This window comes from Acomys russatus, chromosome 15, assembly GCF_903995435.1.
Source record: "Acomys russatus chromosome 15, mAcoRus1.1, whole genome shotgun sequence".
In the NCBI taxonomy this organism is placed as follows: domain Eukaryota; kingdom Metazoa; phylum Chordata; class Mammalia; order Rodentia; family Muridae; genus Acomys; species Acomys russatus.
This window is the reverse complement of record NC_067151.1, coordinates 60,372,112-60,389,420: the sequence shown is the minus strand read 5'-3', so window position 1 is coordinate 60,389,420 and position 17,309 is coordinate 60,372,112. Positions and strand designations below refer to the sequence as shown.

The following is a 17,309-nucleotide window of genomic DNA, read 5'->3' as shown; positions in this document are numbered from 1 at the left end:
GCACCTTTTCCCCCACCAGCTCTTTGTTCCGTTGTGACCCATTTCCTGTCCTGCATTTTAAGTCTCTATGGCAGTCGCTGTTCTCCGTTTCTCTGCTCAGGGTAGCTTCAGTGTTCTGCTCCAGGCTCTTCCCTTTTGACTCCACACACTCTTCTGCGATGTTCTCAGGTCCCACCTTCTCCCAGGTACCCAGAACAATCCTCTCTGTTTACAGAAGCTGAGCAGGGAGATGGTAAGGAGCCACTGTGGATGGGGACTCTAGCCTGTTCGGTGCGTGCAGCTTGACCCTGGATGTGACTCCTGGGGTTGCTGCTTATTTCTGGGGAACAGTAGCTGCTCCTTGCTCCATTGCCAGGGCACAGGAATCATTTTGCATGTGCTCAGTGAACAGAGGGACGTGTTGAAGTCTGAGGGCCTTAGGGGTTCAGTCTCGTGCTTTAAACCAATAGCTGGAGGTTGGGCCAGAGGGAGAGGCTCTCAGCTTCCTGGTGAAGCTGCACCACACTCTCCATAACATCTCACTGTAGGAGCCCAGGGGTGGGAAAGAACAAGCCACCAGGGTTTGAAGACACTTTAGGGTGGTCAGGGTGGGTCCCTGAACATCCTTTCAGTTACAGTAAGAAGGGTTGTCAGGGACACATCTCCTAAGACGCACTGCTTCTAGCACTCCATCTGCCTCTCCTTTGTAAAGAGCCATTTCATTTCAACTGAGAAGGACTCAGTAACTTACAAAGTGTATTCCTAATCACTGATGTTTCAATGGCTCCCACTGCCTTCAGCCCCTGCTATTTCTAAGTCTTTTCTGTTGCTCTTTGACTAATGCTTATAACTGACACTAGCCACTTGCACCCAACTGTCTCAAGTCCCCACTAAGGATCTCCGTGTGTAATTTTTGGGGATCCATTCCTCAGATGATACCTGGCAACACTCACCTTTTATGGTGATGGGAACTGCCTTGCTGACAAAGCTTCGGCGACTGTTGTTAGCTTCACAGTAATAGTCCCCTGCATCGGTGCTGTTCACTGAGGAGATCTTGAATTCTGCTTCTGAGGACTTATGGATCTTCCTTTTTTTACTCAGATTGTCCCTTTTATACCAGGAGAATTTGAGGGGCCCTGGGACCCCTTTTACTGTGCAGTTGAATAACAGCAACTGCCCCTCAAACACCAACTTTGAGGCTGGGACAATGCGTATCTGGAAGTCGGCGAAAGCTCCTGAGTGAATTAAGAATGACATGTGTGGGATTTGTGGCAAATGGGAAGTTCACGGATGAGGGGTAGAAAGACAAAACCTGTCCTATCATGCGGGAAGTGTTCGAGGGTAGAGATAGGCTTCTCTCTGGGAAGTGAGGAAAAAGAGGAAACTGTGTTTTCTGCCTGCCAAAAAAGGCCTTGCATTCCATCGTGGTCTTGTCAAGAATATGGGCCAGGAATATAGGTTATTCTGCCCAACCTGACCTCATGTCTACCCCATCCTGGATAGAGCGATTCCAGAGGTGTCACCCAGGGCTTTGGCACTTAGGAAAAGTGGTGGAGGTGTGAAGGGGAAAGGGACTCTTGGAGGTGAGCATGCCGTTGAGTATGTGTACAGCACCAGCAGTGGTTGGCTGGAAATAAAGCACTGACTTGAGTAATACGCTGGCCTTGAGTTGGCACGTCTTAACTTCTATAGTATAGCTGCCAGGTGGATGAAGACAGCAAGTCCAGAATAGACTCACAAGGGAGGGCCGCCCATCCTGGGAACAACTTTAGGTGTACTGGCTTGGGATGTGCCTATTGGAAGGAGAGACTGCTAGGAGTAATCGTGATCTGACTGTTGGATAACACCCTCTCTCTCTTCTCAGAACTGTTTATCTTTTAACTAGTAGCCACAGGAACACCCATTTCCTACACCCAAAGCACAGACTGATAGTTTAGTCAGTCAGACTGTTTCCTTAGAAATGGAAACAAATTCATGGCTAACACTCTCACTTTCCTTCCCCTCCTCACCCAGGGTCTGGGTATCACTGGGTAGACTACGTGTCCCCTACTGCTCAACTAGATTTTCTATGCAATGGACCAAGTCAGGCAAAGCCATTGGCTCACAACCATACTTACGAAAGCTATGTTATTTTAGAGCCTCAGGGAAAAGCGATAGTCTGTACTGGACCACCACAGCATCAAGAGGGAACTATTTACTCCCCAAGACTCCATCCTTTGATTTTTCCTGTCTTTAAGCATCCTGCACCAGACACCTAGAGTTCTAGAAGCTTGTCTATTTGGCTGAGCAGAGCACGCAGCCCTGCCTGAGGGCTGCCTCATTGCTCACAGCTTAGACTGACAGCATTGGAAAGAAAGCTCACGTCAGCAAGAGACAAGAAATGGCTTTATCTAAAGGCACTTAGAGATAAAAACAAACCTGTTTTTTTTTTTGTTGTTGTTGTTGTTTTGTTTTGTTTTTCTGCCTTGATTCTAAGCTCATCAAGGACAGTCACATGAGTTGAATATTTTCTCTCATACAACTTCCATAGGCACAAGAAAATACTTTCTATAGAAACGAGGGACCCAAGCTGGTATGTGCTGGGTATAGTTTCCAGTCCATGCCTGGAAAATCCCAGACTGATACTCACTCTGGACAGGAATTTTGGCCACCATGCTTTGTTTTCCAATCTGGGAACTCACTGTTTCTGCCTTGCACCGGTAGAACCATTTTGACTCTTCGGTCCATATGGCAGGAATGTGGAACTCCGGGGAGCTGCTGCAGCTTAACCCCAGAGCCCGGAGGTTTCTGAAGAAACAGAACTGGAGCTGGGCATTTGACCTCTGTGCAGGAAGCTGGGTCTGACAGGTCAAGGTCACTGGACTTCCATCTATGGGCTGGGAGGGTCTGACTGTCAGCATAGGACGTGGGAATAACTCTAGAAAGGAACACAGCCACCCACCGAGCCATTAAGTATGCTGCAGTAAACCCCGGAGTGCTGGCAAGAGGGAGGTGCTGCTTCTGATTACAACATCCTTCCACCCAAAGGACTGTGTGCTTCTTCCCAGGGGACTGCCAGCCCACCCTTTCTTCCTGTTCTACCTCTATAACCACAGGGAGCCTGCCTCTGACTAACCTGTTTGGAATAATGAAAGCTGTACCTTGGACTTGGACTCTGACTATATTGGAAGTGCTTGTTTTCCAAGACCATGGCTCCTTCCTGGTGCAGTGGTAGTTACCGCTGTCCCTCAGATTTGCGTGTTGAATACGGAACTCTGAACTTTGATGAGAGAATTTCAGAGGTTTTCTATCCTTGATCAATTTCAGGGTACCTATGCCATTCTTTGCGAGGCACCTCAGAACCACAGAGTCTCCTTCAAACACAGCAGGTGGAGCTTGCAGCACCAGTGGATCTGTGGAACACAGCAACCATTCATTACCATTCCAAGTAGGCTTTGCAGGAAAGGGATTGGAGGAAGCATTCCCACTTCTTTTTCTGAGTTTAAAATAGACATCCACCACCACTTTGAGAAAAGGTGGACAGCATCACCTTGGATGCAGTCTTGCAGCACCTTCTCCCGTGGTGTGCCAGTTTCTGTATGTTTTTTCTCTCTTTGGGGTTTTAATGCCCTTTTGTTGACTAGTCCTTTCTCCAGCTGTGTCATCACTGAGGTGATTTTCCGAAGCCACCAGCAAAAAAAAAAAAAAAAAAAAAAAAAAAAAAAAAAATGGAGTTTCCTGCTCATTTAGGGTCCTTCATTTTGGGGTGTGTAGATTTGTGCACTTTGGTAGGTAAATGTTGAAGGGATTTGTTAGGTCGAAGAGCATAGCTTTTCCCCTTTCCTTGCTAATAGTGTTAGCTCTTGCTTGCTAAATCAAAGGCTATTTTCACAAGGCTGGCCACTACTTCAACTCCAGAACCAAAGGCTTCAAGAGCAAAAAAGAAAATGCCCCTCCATTGCTCCCTCTGTTTGTGTATCTATAAAAATCAATCAATTTATTTCTATCTAACATTTACACTCACACTCACATACATATATGTACACACACATATATATGTCCTCATGGCACCTATGGATTCAAGAACCATTCAAATAAGTTGCTTCTCAAATTTTGTTTTACATGATGAGTTTATAAACACTGCATATTCTTGGGGCTCAGGAACCTCAAGTTTTGAGTCTGTAAATACAGGGTAGGTGCCAAGCTTTCTGATTCAGGTCAGACTTTAAGGACCACAAAGAGCAATGCCCTTTGACCTAACAATTCCCTTGAACGTTTACCCACTGAAACACACAAATCTACACACCCCAAAATAAGGACCCTAAATGAACAGGGAGCCTCATTAAATTCGAGGACCACAGGGATAGGAGTGAGTGTATTTGGCTCATGCAGATCTCAGCCATTAGTGATAGTTATGGGCTTCTGTAAGCACTAGTTGAAGTCACTGCCTACTAGGCTGAATCGATTTTACTTAGACTATTGAGATTTTATTAATTTTTATGTTCAAATTTAAGCTGGTTCTGTTGCATATCTGGTTTATACATAGAGATTTTGAATCTCTGCATAACCATGGCATGAAACAAAACGGTTTGTTCATGAGTTGTTGGCGCTGAGTAGTAATTAAATCTATAGAGGAGATTGGACTGAAATGGCGTCTGAAGTTTTATTTCTTTTACTTCCATCTCACCTTTAGAGAAGTTCAAGTGCACATGGCTGCTTGGAGGTAAGCTGTCGGCTTGGCACCAATACTCTCCAGACTCATGGACTGTTAAGTTGTATTCTTGGCTTTCCCGTGGTGGTTTTTTTTGCTGGTACCATTTTGTTTTCTGGGGTGAATAGAAGCCATATCTATAGCAAGTCAGAGTGACTTTCTCTCCTTCAAAGAAAGTAGTCCATGGAGGCTGAAGGGAAATCACAGACTTGGGTGCAGTTCCTGAGGAGGAGAGAGAATGAGTCTGTAGCAGCAGTGCCCACAGCTGCAAACCCAGAAGGGCCCTGTGGAAAGGGTAGATAGGAAGGACCTGGTTTTGGACAGTTCCCAAGAGCCCAGTGTTCCTTCCCAATCCCCTCTTGCTCTGGCAATGTCATGTCTACTTCTGTCCTGTCCCACCCTCACCCCCTGTGTTGTCCTGTGTGTGTCCTCCATGTCTCTTGTCCCATCCACCACCCCCCACCCTGCCCCACCCAGAGGCTCCTCACTGATGGTTGAAGGTTGCGCGCCTTCCAGGAGCAGTCACCACCCACAGGGAAGAGTGGTTGCTCAGGATGATAATGAGCAAGACAACCTCTGGAGGCAGAGCTAGCTGTGACACTGAGGGGTTGGTCAGCCTGCTCTGGAAGTGAGTCCTAAACAAAGTCACCTCTTCTTCCTTTGCCATCTCTCCGTTCACAGAGTCAAAAAACTCCAGAGTCATTAAAATCACAACTTTGCATTTTCCCCCTAAGATAATAAATAGTTTCATCACCAGGCTTTGACACTAGAAAAGCTTGAGAGATCAATGTACTTAGCTGCTTTGTTTCATAGAGGATGATTTAAAAGACCAGAAAACCCATTGTGCCAGAACAAGAAATGGAGAGTCATCTGCTGATCTCCCCAGGGGAACTAGATAAGGTCATGACTGGGTGAGTAGTTGGGGGCAGAGGAGAAGGGGGAGATTTCTTGATATTACTTTGGATCCTCAAATATGTAAGTCCTCCCCAACCCCCAACCCAGGAAATTGGTAATGAGTCAGGACTGAGAAAATGTGTGATAATTCCTCTTTGCTTTAATGTTAACTTGGCTACAAATTAGAACCACCTGAGTAGGGCACCTTCCTCTGAAGAGCTGTCCGGATTGTCTTGACTGATGTAAGAAGGCCCACTTCGAGGGGCGGCACTCCGTGGCAGCAACCCAGAAAAAAAAAGGATACTTCAGAAGGAAGATTCTCCCGCCTCTTGCTCTCCTGGTCCTCTCTCTGGGCCGACCTGCCTTGTAGACCTCCCATCACTGACAGCAGAACCAGCCTTCCAAGCTTCCATCATGGACTAGGGACCAGAAACTTCAGGAACCTTCCAGACTTTGGGTCCCAGATTGGGCACTACTGAGGCACCCTGCCTTGTGGATTGAATAACTGCTGGTCGCCACATCCTAGTGAGAGACAGCCATCCTAGCATTACTCCGATTGCATAACTTATGGGTTCTTAGCTTCTTGGGTGTGATTTAGCTGTTGTTAATATTTGAAAGCACTCTTAATAAGTTCTGAGATATATATGGACATGTGTGCATGTATACATTCGTGTAGTTCTGTTCCTCTAGAGAACCCTGACTAAAATACTCTGTGCTTTTCCTTATAAGGCTCCAACTGTTGGACACTCTCTTACTTCTTATGTACTTCCTGGAGGCGTTTACACTTAAGACAGCAGAGGAAGCAAAGCCACTGTTGGCATCTTGTTGGTGTAGTGTTTTACAGTTTCTAGTTGCCTGATTGAAAAGGATTCTATCCTGGGTCCATGTTTACTGCAGAGACAAAGATGATTATCATTTCTAATTAGGGTGCCGTGACAATAGGATTCACTATCTCACCTAGCCAATGCTAGAGGGTAGCATGATGTTGCTCTGCCTTAGAGCAGTGCCAAGAAACCAGCCATCACTTTCAAGTCCCAGTTGGCCTCAGTAGAAAAGTTTACACTTTAAGGGGGGGAACTTTTGCCAAGGACTCCCAAAAGCAGAAGAAAGGACTCACCATATTGTCCACTGGCAGGAGCTGGAAACAAAACAAACAAAAACTAAGAGTTAAAGGTGAGAGAGCACAGAGTAAAGACTTTTATTCCAGTTTGAAAAGACAATGTTTCCATATCCATTTTACGACTTCTCATTACAAATTCACTTATAAAAATGTTGCCAATCATTTGTCAAATGTCTACATATATGAAAACATTGCCCATAACCTTTAAAGATAAATTTTTAAAAAGTATACTATTGGAGGGTGGTGCAACGATACAGTAAGAGACATATGCTAGCCAGTTCAATGTGGAGGGAGGGAGGGAGGGAGAGAGAGAGGGAGGGAGGAAGTGTGGAAACTTAATACAGTAGAAACTTTCTAAAATATGTATATATAGAGAGGAAGTCTAAATGAAATGACCAAATAATGTGGGAGGCAGAGTCCCATAGGCCATCTCTTGTCACTAAGCAAAGCTTCCAGTACTGGGATTGGGTTATATCTAATTGAGTTGTTGGCCAAAGGGGTCCTCTGGGAATCCCCAAACAACCCAGGCCATTGACAAGACTATAGGCTGTAAAGATTCTTTGACAGCAAGACAGGTTAACTCCTGGCAACACCCAGCCTACGTCAAAGAAGATGATGAGCATCAAAGAACCTCCTTATGGAGATGGCTTCAAATGTGGCAAACCAGCCACTGGGCAAAATGTCCTCGTTTCTGCCACAGACAGAATTTTGTCTAAAAATGGGCAAGTTTGGATGCAGGCAGAATCTATGGCCAAACTCTGCCAAGACAGGGTAAGCAAGTCCTCAACAGCTTCTGCTTCAAAGATTTGTCTGTCACATATATTGGGCCAGAAGGCGGAAGATGATGTGCCAATGTTATAGAGAGTTTTGGGTGACTGTTCAGGCAGTAAACTGTCCCTGTCATTTTTTTTTTCATGTTGGAAGCTGCTAACCTGCACTTCTGGTTCACTCAGGTAATTAATTTTATTCCTTCTCAAGTCTCTGATGGGGTTGAAGGTCAGACACCGTATTTTTCGGACTATAAGATGCACCTGACCATAAGACACACCCAGTTTTTAGAGTAGTAAAACAAGAAAAACAGTAAAAACAGCAATTGGACCATAAGGCACATCTTAATCCCCACCATTTTTGGGGGGGAAAAGTGCTCCTTATGGTCCAAAATATACAGTAGTTTAGTTTTACAATTAAGCTTAGTTGTTTAGGGTTTAAGATGCTTTTAGATCTAGACAGATGTTTCAAGTTAATAGAGATGAGATATGATAGATATTGATTTTTACTCAGAACTTTAGACTCACCAAGATAGAAAAGATGTTTTTTTTCAAGGTTGCTAAATATAAGTAGCCAAATCAATATGAATGTAACATTTATATAATTCCTGATTGTTTCGTGGTTCTCCCTGATGTATGTAGTTTATTTTATTTATGTGTAGTAATATAAATGTATATGTAAAAAAGGAAATATAATTAAAATAAAAGACTATAGGCTGCACTCCACGAACTGGCAGCAAGGCCCCATAGTTGAAGACAACATGTATACAACTTATCAAACATGGAGAAGTTGAGCTGGTGCACACATAGAGGCTTCACTCCTATTTCTACTGTTGTAGGCATAGGAAAGCACTCAGCACACTTCCTAAAGAGAAACGTAAATCAAGCCACAAACCTTCTGATCTACAATTGTGTCATACCTGCAGGATATGATAGGGCAATGGTGACACAAAACTTGGAGTAGTCAGCCAGTAACTGATTTGACTTAAGGCCCACTCCATGAGATGGGACCCGAACCCAACACTGCTGAGTGAGTGAGAACCAGGGAGTAGATGGTCCAGAGACTGAAAACCAAATATTACTAATCTTAAAAAAGACAACAAAATATAGTGATTGACTCCGAATGATATTCTTCTATACTCCTAGATCAGTGCATTGTTTAGCTATCGAGAGAGAGAGAGAGAGAGAGAGAGAGAGAGAGAGAGAGAGAGAGAGAGAGAGGGGGGGGGGGGGGGGGAAGCTGGTTAAGTGGCAAGTAGGTAGCAACACAGTTTTGAATCCAAACTCTAACCTTACCCTTAGTGCACCATGTTGACCTCTCGTCTCCTCTCCCCTCCCCTCTCCTCTCTTTTCCTCTCTTCCCCTCTCTTTTCCTCTCCTCCTCTCCCCTTCTACTCCCCTCCCCTCCCCTCCTTTCCCTTCCCCTCCCCTCCTCTCCTCTCCTCTTCTCTCTCCTCCCTTCTCTCTTTTCCTCTCCTCTTCCCTCCCCTCCTCTCCCCTCTCTTCCCCTCCCCTCCCCTCTCCTCCTCTCCCCTCCTCTCCTCCCCCTGTCCTTCCTCTCCCCTGCCCCTCTTGTGTACTATGCTTGAATGTACTTCTGCTCCTGAGATAACAGTTCACTGCAGCTCTGTGGGCCTCGCCCCATCTGCTGCTCAGACCTCGAGTTTCAGGAGCTGTTTAGCAGCTGTTGTGTGTGTAGATAACTGTCTGGCTGTGCCAGCCACTGGCACTTTGTTTAACTAGAATTGTGCTTCCCAGCGGTTTCTTGTACACTGGCTTTGCTGAGAGTTCCTTCGTAGCTGATCTTTGTGGACACAAAACTGCCCATCATCGTCAGCATTGGGTACAGTGCTGTGCATAGATGGCTCTAAGATGGTTTTGAATAGGTAGACTCACATTTAGTTCTAATATTTAAAACTTAGTCAAAAGCAAACTCTTGGTAGGTGCAAACTGATGAAATGCATGCGTATCCACGGGCAGTGACAGTCACTTGCTGTAGGTGCCTTTACTTCATGCTTTCCCCATGTGTTCTCACAGTGCCCAGTCCACCCTGTGGATCTCATTATTTGCAGAAGGAGCTGTCCTCTATGTAAATCCTTTGTCATCTTAAGCACAAGACCAAGGTATAACCTGTTATTCAACGAATTAAAATATAGCTCTCATCTTAATAAAAGAGTGCGAACAAGCCGGCGTGATTCACTTTCTGTACTTCATAAATTATTTGTTAAAGGAAAAAAAAAAAAAACTGAATGAAACTGTAATTATTTCTGTTGTTACAGTTTCCTCCTCTGACCATCGAAGGATTTTCCAGCCTGTGACTACTTCCTTTGAGCTCAGGAGAGGAAATCCCAAGCTGTACCACTGGGGAGCACAGCCTCACATGAGGAGCTGAACCTCAAGAGAGGACCAGACCAGTTGGTGGAGAGAGATGCTGTCTGACCCACTCCACACCCATATTAAGCCATCTACTTACTCACAACCAGTAGAGTCACTGTCAGCCATAGCAGCATGAAGTCCACCCAGGATGAGACTGAACCAGGCATTTTCTCACATGTAGCAGTTGGCTCTTGCTCTCTCAGCAGTTAGGACACAGCTCACGCCAGCTCCGATGAGAATATCAAGGACACTGCTCTTCCAAATCAGCAGAGTGCATCTTGAATCAGAAAAAAAAAAAAAAAAAAAAAGGGAAGTAAGTAGGAGTGCCTATATTTAACTATTAATTAGTTTCCTGCCCTACAGCCAAAGTGAAAAAGTTAGGGTTTTAAAAATCACATGCTCCACACCCCACATTTTGGCGGTTGGGGAAATTACCTTAAGGAAACTACCAGAAGATAGTTCTATAAAAGATGTCTGTCATGCATTACTATCAGAACACATAAGCATCATACATGATCATGGCTGTGGGCTTGTACAATAACACCACTAACATGTACAATAACACCACTAACATGTACAATAACACCACTAACGTGTACAATAACACCACTAACGTGTACAATAACACCACTAACATGTACAATAACACCACTAACATGTACAATAACACCACTAACGTGTACAATAACACCACTAACGTGTACAATAACACCACTAACATGTACAACAACACCACTAACGTGTACAATAACACCACTAACATGTACAACAACACCACTAACGTGTACAATAACACCACTAACGTGTACAATAACACCACTAACGTGTACAATAACACCACTAACGTGTACAATAACACCACTAACGTGTACAATAACACCACTAACGTGTACAATAACACCACTAACATGTACAATAACACCACTAACGTGTACAATAACACCACTAACATGTACAATAACACCACTAACGTGTACAGTAACACCACTAACGTGTACAACAACACCACTAACGTGTACAACAACACCACTAATGTGTACAACAACACCACTAACGTGTACAATAACACCACTAACGTGTACAATAACACCACTAACGTGTACAATAACACCACTAACGTGTACAATAACACCACTAACGTGTACAACAACACCACTAACGTGTACAACAACACCACTAACGTGTACAACAACACCACTAACGTGTACAATAACACCACTAACGTGTACAGTAACACCACTAACGTGTACAACAACACCACTAACGTGTACAATAACACCACTAACATGTACAATAACACCACTAATGTGTACAACAACACCACTAACGTGTACAATAACACCACTAACGTGTACAACAACACCACTAACGTGTACAGTAACACCACTAACGTGTACAATCACACTACTAACGTGTACAATCACACCACTAACGTGTACAATAACACCACTAACGTGTACAACAACACCACTAACGTGTACAATAACACCACTAACGTGTACAATAACACCACTAACGTGTACAATAACACCACTAACGTGTACAATAACACCACTAACGTGTACAATAACACCACTAACGTGTACAATAACACCACTAACGTGTACAGTAACACCACTAACGTGTACAACAACACCACTAACGTGTACAACAACACCACTAATGTGTACAACAACACCACTAACGTGTACAATAACACCACTAACGTGTACAATAACACCACTAACGTGTACAATAACACCACTAACGTGTACAATAACACCACTAACGTGTACAACAACACCACTAACGTGTACAACAACACCACTAACGTGTACAACAACACCACTAACGTGTACAATAACACCACTAACGTGTACAGTAACACCACTAACGTGTACAACAACACCACTAACGTGTACAATAACACCACTAACATGTACAATAACACCACTAATGTGTACAACAACACCACTAACATGTACAATAACACCACTAACGTGTACAACAACACCACTAACATGTACAGTAACACCACTAACGTGTACAATCACACTACTAACGTGTACAATCACACCACTAACGTGTACAATAACACCACTAACGTGTACAACAACACCACTAACGTGTACAATAACACCACTAACGTGTACAACAACACCACTAACGTGTACAATAACACCACTAACGTGTACAACAACACCACTAACGTGTACAATAACACCACTAACGTGTACAACAACACCACTAACGTGTACAATAACACCACTAACGTGTACAATAACACCACTAACGTGTACAACAACACCACTAACGTGTACAACAACACCACTAACGTGTACAACAACACCACTAACGTGTACAACAACACCACTAACGTGTACAACAACACCACTAACGTGTACAACAACACCACTAACGTGTACAATAACACCACTAACGTGTACAACAACACCACTAACGTGTACAACAACCCACTAACGTGTACAACAACACCACTAACGTGTACAACAACACCACTAACGTGTACAACAACACCACTAACGTGTACAACAACACCACTAACGTGTACAATAACACCACTAACGTGTACAATAACACCACTAACGTGTACAACAACACCACTAACGTGTACAACAACACCACTAACATGTACAATAACACCACTAACGTGTACAACAACACCACTAACGTGTACAGTAACACCACTAACGTGTACAATCACACTACTAACGTGTACAATCACACCACTAACGTGTACAATAACACCACTAACGTGTACAACAACACCACTAACGTGTACAATAACACCACTAACGTGTACAACAACACCACTAACGTGTACAATAACACCACTAACGTGTACAACAACACCACTAACGTGTACAACAACACCACTAACGTGTACAACAACACCACTAACGTGTACAATCACACCACTAACGTGTACAATAACACCACTAACGTGTACAATAACACCACTAACGTGCACACCACCACCACTAACGTGTACAACACCACCACTAATGTGAGGGGAAGTTATGTGTGGGAAGGGCGAGACCGTCTTGACTGGTGGGAGAGAGAAAATGAGGCGTGGATTGGAATTTGTAGAGCACCCTTTACGGAGCAGAGGCAAGAACTGGGTTGTATGCGCACAGGAAAGCTGCAATGGCTTGTTTTCCCCTAGAGACTGCACAAAACCAACAGTTGTATTTGAGAAATTAAGGTGGAAACCAGCATTTCATTTTGTCTTTCTGTGCTTTTTCCCCACTTCAAATTACTCTGTGAGTGGATTGCTTTTAAATTTACATTTACATTTTTTTTTTTTTTAAAGTAGAGTTTCTATTCTGACACTGTATCAACAAAACTCCCTGTAATGAGAAGTGATCATTTCTTTCTTACAGACAACTTTCCCCATAGTTTCTTTCTGGACTCGGACCTTGGCCTTCCCAAAGAGATATTTAATTTTATGTTTATTAATGCCTCAGGTATTTATGTCACATCAATATCACTACACCCTTAGAAAAACATACAGGGACAAGCATATTAATCTGTGGCAGCTCAGAGGAGAATTTTTTTTTTTTTATATTTTGAGACAGGGTCTCTCTGTGTAGTCTTGGCTCTCCTGGACTCCCTTTGTAGACCAGGCTGGCCTCGAACTCACAGCGACCCGCCTACCTCTGCCTCCAAAGTGCTGGGATTAAAGGCATGTGCCACCATGCCCAGCATCAGAGGAGAATCTCAAACGGCAGCATGCTAATATGCTTTTGGAGCTGAGACAGACAGCATGGTGGTGATTAGTCTGCACGTCTCCTGGATACGCACATACATTTCTACTGGGCATGTGCTCGGCGGTGGGATTCCTGGCTCAGAGACTATGCAGTGCTGTATCCAGTTCAGGAAGTGCTGTGGAGTTACCTTCTGATGTGGCTGAGTTATCTGAACTCCACTAGGCAGCCCAGGGGAGCCTCACTGTCCCCCAACCCTCGGCAGTGTGCTCTCTTGTACATTTTAGTCATTCCGATGAATTACAAGAATTTAACTTTTTCATATTGTATGGTTTATGATTATTATTTTTTAAAGACAGCATTTTACTATATATTTCCAATGGCCCAGAGTTCACTCTGTAGACCAGCCTGGCCTTGAACTCACAGAGATCTGTCTGTCTTTGTCTCCTAAATGCTGGGAGGTGTGAACCACTATGCCTAGAAGACGTTTTCATATTTTATGTGCTATCTTAGATCACTTTTTAAAAAAATACATTTAAAAACATTTGCATAATGTTAAGCCAGGCGGTGGTGGCACACACCTGTAATCCCAGCATTCGGGAGGCAGAGGCAGGTGGATCTCTATGAGTTTGAGGCCAGCTTGGCCTACAAAGGGAGTCCAGGACAGTCAAGGCTACACAGAGAACCCTGTCTTGAAAAATAACAAACAAAAAGTAAATGTTTGTTCAGATCTGTCAGTCTTTCTCAGCCTGCTTTGTTGTTGTTTCAATTCTGGACATGAATTTTTTTGGACATTTGCGTGAAATGTCTTTTGTACTCTGGCCCCCTTCTTGGTCATCGGCAGTGCCTTCTGATGGGCTACCATTTCAGATTTGGAACCAAACAGCTCATCGGTCCATATGAAGCTGTGATGCAAATTTCTATGCACTAAATGTAAATCAGAATGTTCGCCTCTGATACACACAAAAATTAGCTATAATTATATTGAAGATATCTAGAGACAGGCTGAGATTACGACCTCATGACCTTGGAGTATACACAGCTTCATATGGAAACACGTAACTGGTTGTGGGGATTGTGGGAACTTTGGCAACAGCAAAGTGTTTTTTAAAAAAATGTATAACTGACTCCAAATCAGCTCAAAATAAAACAAATGTAATGAATACAGAGTATTTCTGGCAGTACTCGCCTGTGTTGCGTGATGGGACTTCACTGCGGCCGTGGTGCTGAACATACAACCCGTGTGTTTTACGCTGTGTAGGCTGTCACTCCACACAGCACCAACAAGCTCTTCCTGAGGCTCAGACTCACATATTATAAACTGCTGTATTTTTACTGTACTTACGTAATGATTTAGTTATGGAAAACAAAGACTGAACATTTTTCTCCTGTCATTCCTCAGCATGTGCCAGATTAGCACAGATTTGGATTGTTTTGTGTCGGGAAGTTGAGAAAAAAAAATCTGTTTAAAGGGGCTGACAAATGGGTCTGTGGAGAGAGGTGCTTACAGTCAGTCTGAAGAGCTGAATTTGACCCCTGGAACCCCCATAGTGGAAGGGGAGCACCAGACCTTTCATGTGTTTGCCATGGCCCCCCAGAAGTAAATACTTATTTTCAAAATGGTTTCTTGAGTCGCTGACTTATTGAATGAATTTCTGCTTTGGATCAGCTCAGGATTTCCAGTTTCTGAAATGGCACTAAAATGCTTCTGACGTTTTGGATCTCATAGTTATGTGAAGCAGTGATGATTATAAAATTATTAACAAGCTCTTACAACTCTTAAAAATATTTGATGTGTATAAAAAATCAACCAGGAGATAATTTTTAATGTAAAACAAAGACACCCATCTCATTACTATCCAAATTCAGTTTTGTCTTTAGTAGATGGTAAAATAATATGTATACAAAAGACTTGTTTTACAATAAAATACTTTATGGTTTATTACCAATAAATGTTTGATATGTGTATATTTGGTTTATATACCTACTGCCTAGGCTCATGAGTGAAAAAAAGAAAAACTCAAGAAGCCCTCATTTGGACACGTTATACAGCCAGACTTGCTGAAATTTAGTAGGTTTCTACAACTTGGGTTCTTTTAGATTTGTTGCAAGCACAATCCTGTTGCCTGGGATCGCTGACAATTTTGTTACTTTTAAAATACTTAGACCACTTTCCCCTCTGACTACGGTCCTCTTGGTCTCACAGAGAAAGCTCTTAATATCTCACCATTAAACACGATGTTTCCCTGATAGTGTTGTTGGCAAATATTCTTCATTAACTTGACTAAGTTTCCTTCTGGGTTGAGTTCAGTTACAGTTTTCCTCAGTAGAGGACGGTGAGTGTACTAGTAACTGTTAGATTGGGATTGATGGAGTCGACTTGGAATTAAAGAGACAGACAGACATCTGCAGAGCAGAATTGTTCCTTTTAATCAGAACAATCAAAGAGCTTCAGTCTATGTGGGAGACTGTTTTGTAGTGCAGAAAAGAGCTGGGATGGAAGCATCTGCCTGCAGGTCAGTTCCGCCGCACGTCATTTCCGCCGCAGTCTCACACCGCTGAATGTCCGCTCCTAGCAGAGCTTTCCTAACAGTCCACAGATGTTATCAGTCAACTTTCCCATCCAGAGCTTCTCATCAACTGGCGGCTTTTTGTAACTTTTCTCCTTGCTGAGAGCAGATGCCCGACAGAGGAACGTCAGGGTGTATGTGTGTTGGGGTGGGGCGGGGCGGGGGTGAGTTTAAGTGGGTGCACATCTTGTGGGGAAGGGGGTGCGGCTGGATGACCTTGGCCTGGCAGTTCTCCAGTACACTACAGCGGCGCTTTTGGGGAGCCTAGAGCTTCAGGCTGGGGTTCTGGGTTACTATCCCCAAAGATCTGCCCCACAAGTGACTCACCTCCCTCAGCTATGTCACCCACATCAAAGCTTCCCAAGCCCTCTCCAAATCCTGCCATCAGCTGGGGACAAATGTCCGAATACATGGGGCCGCGAGACGTATCTCACATCCAGACCACAGCATTTTGATAAATATTTTCCATTAGATTAAGAACTTTGACTTCTATTCTCAGTTCGCTAAGAGTTTTTTTTTTCCCCCAAAATAATGGATACTGAGTTTTTGTTAACATCCATCAGTTTCACATTTATGTTATGACCTTATGACTCTTGGCTTTTCTTGTCAGTATGGCAAATTGTATTGGTAATTACGAATGTTAGGTCACCTCTGTATTCAGCGTGTTTGTGATGTCTACTGACCTTGGTTCATAAGTTTGGTTTTGAAGTTAGACATTTTGTGGCCACAAGATAGATGAATCCATACTTCTTTCTTTATTAGTTTCTGTATCAAAAGTATAGTGTCTCATAAAACAGGTTATTATTTTTTGTATTCTCTTAAAGAGTTTTCATAAAATTAGTGTTGCTTATTACTTAAATATCTGGAAGATTTTACTGTGTAAGCTAACTAGCCTTTTATTTTCTTGGTATTGAGGTAGGAACATTATTTATTACAGATTTGAATCTTAAAAGCAATATGGGGTTTATTCAGATACCTTATTTTCACTTTGTGTAGGTTTGGTAAACCGTGTATTGCTAGGGATTTGCTTGACTGTGTTTCCCAATCACAGCACTGTTTACACTGTCCCGCTGTGTCCCCAGTGCCTGCAGTGTCTACAGCATTTCACAGGACACAGCAGGACTCCTGTTTTCATTCCTAGTTGATAAGCCTGTCTGCTGAAATCTTCTCCCTTTGCCCCATATCAGGCTCTGTAGGGACTCATCA

General features: G+C 43.4%; 1 protein-coding gene across 1 annotated transcript in view; it reads right to left on the bottom strand.

Annotated features, from left to right (window-relative positions):
• The window catches only part of Fcrl5 (Fc receptor like 5), a 33,542-nt gene extending 17,027 nt beyond the window's left edge, over positions 1-16,515 (bottom strand). Inside the window, exons 1-5 of the mRNA XM_051156921.1 lie at positions 16,431-16,515; positions 4,646-4,891; positions 3,120-3,371; positions 2,609-2,896; positions 933-1,214 (exon numbers count right to left, since the gene is read on the bottom strand). Coding sequence (XP_051012878.1) covers positions 933-1,214; positions 2,609-2,896; positions 3,120-3,371; positions 4,646-4,891; positions 16,431-16,515 — 1,153 coding nt within the window. The remainder of the gene's footprint in view (positions 1-932; positions 1,215-2,608; positions 2,897-3,119; positions 3,372-4,645; positions 4,892-16,430) is intronic.
• Positions 16,516-17,309: the final 794 nt, after the last annotated feature.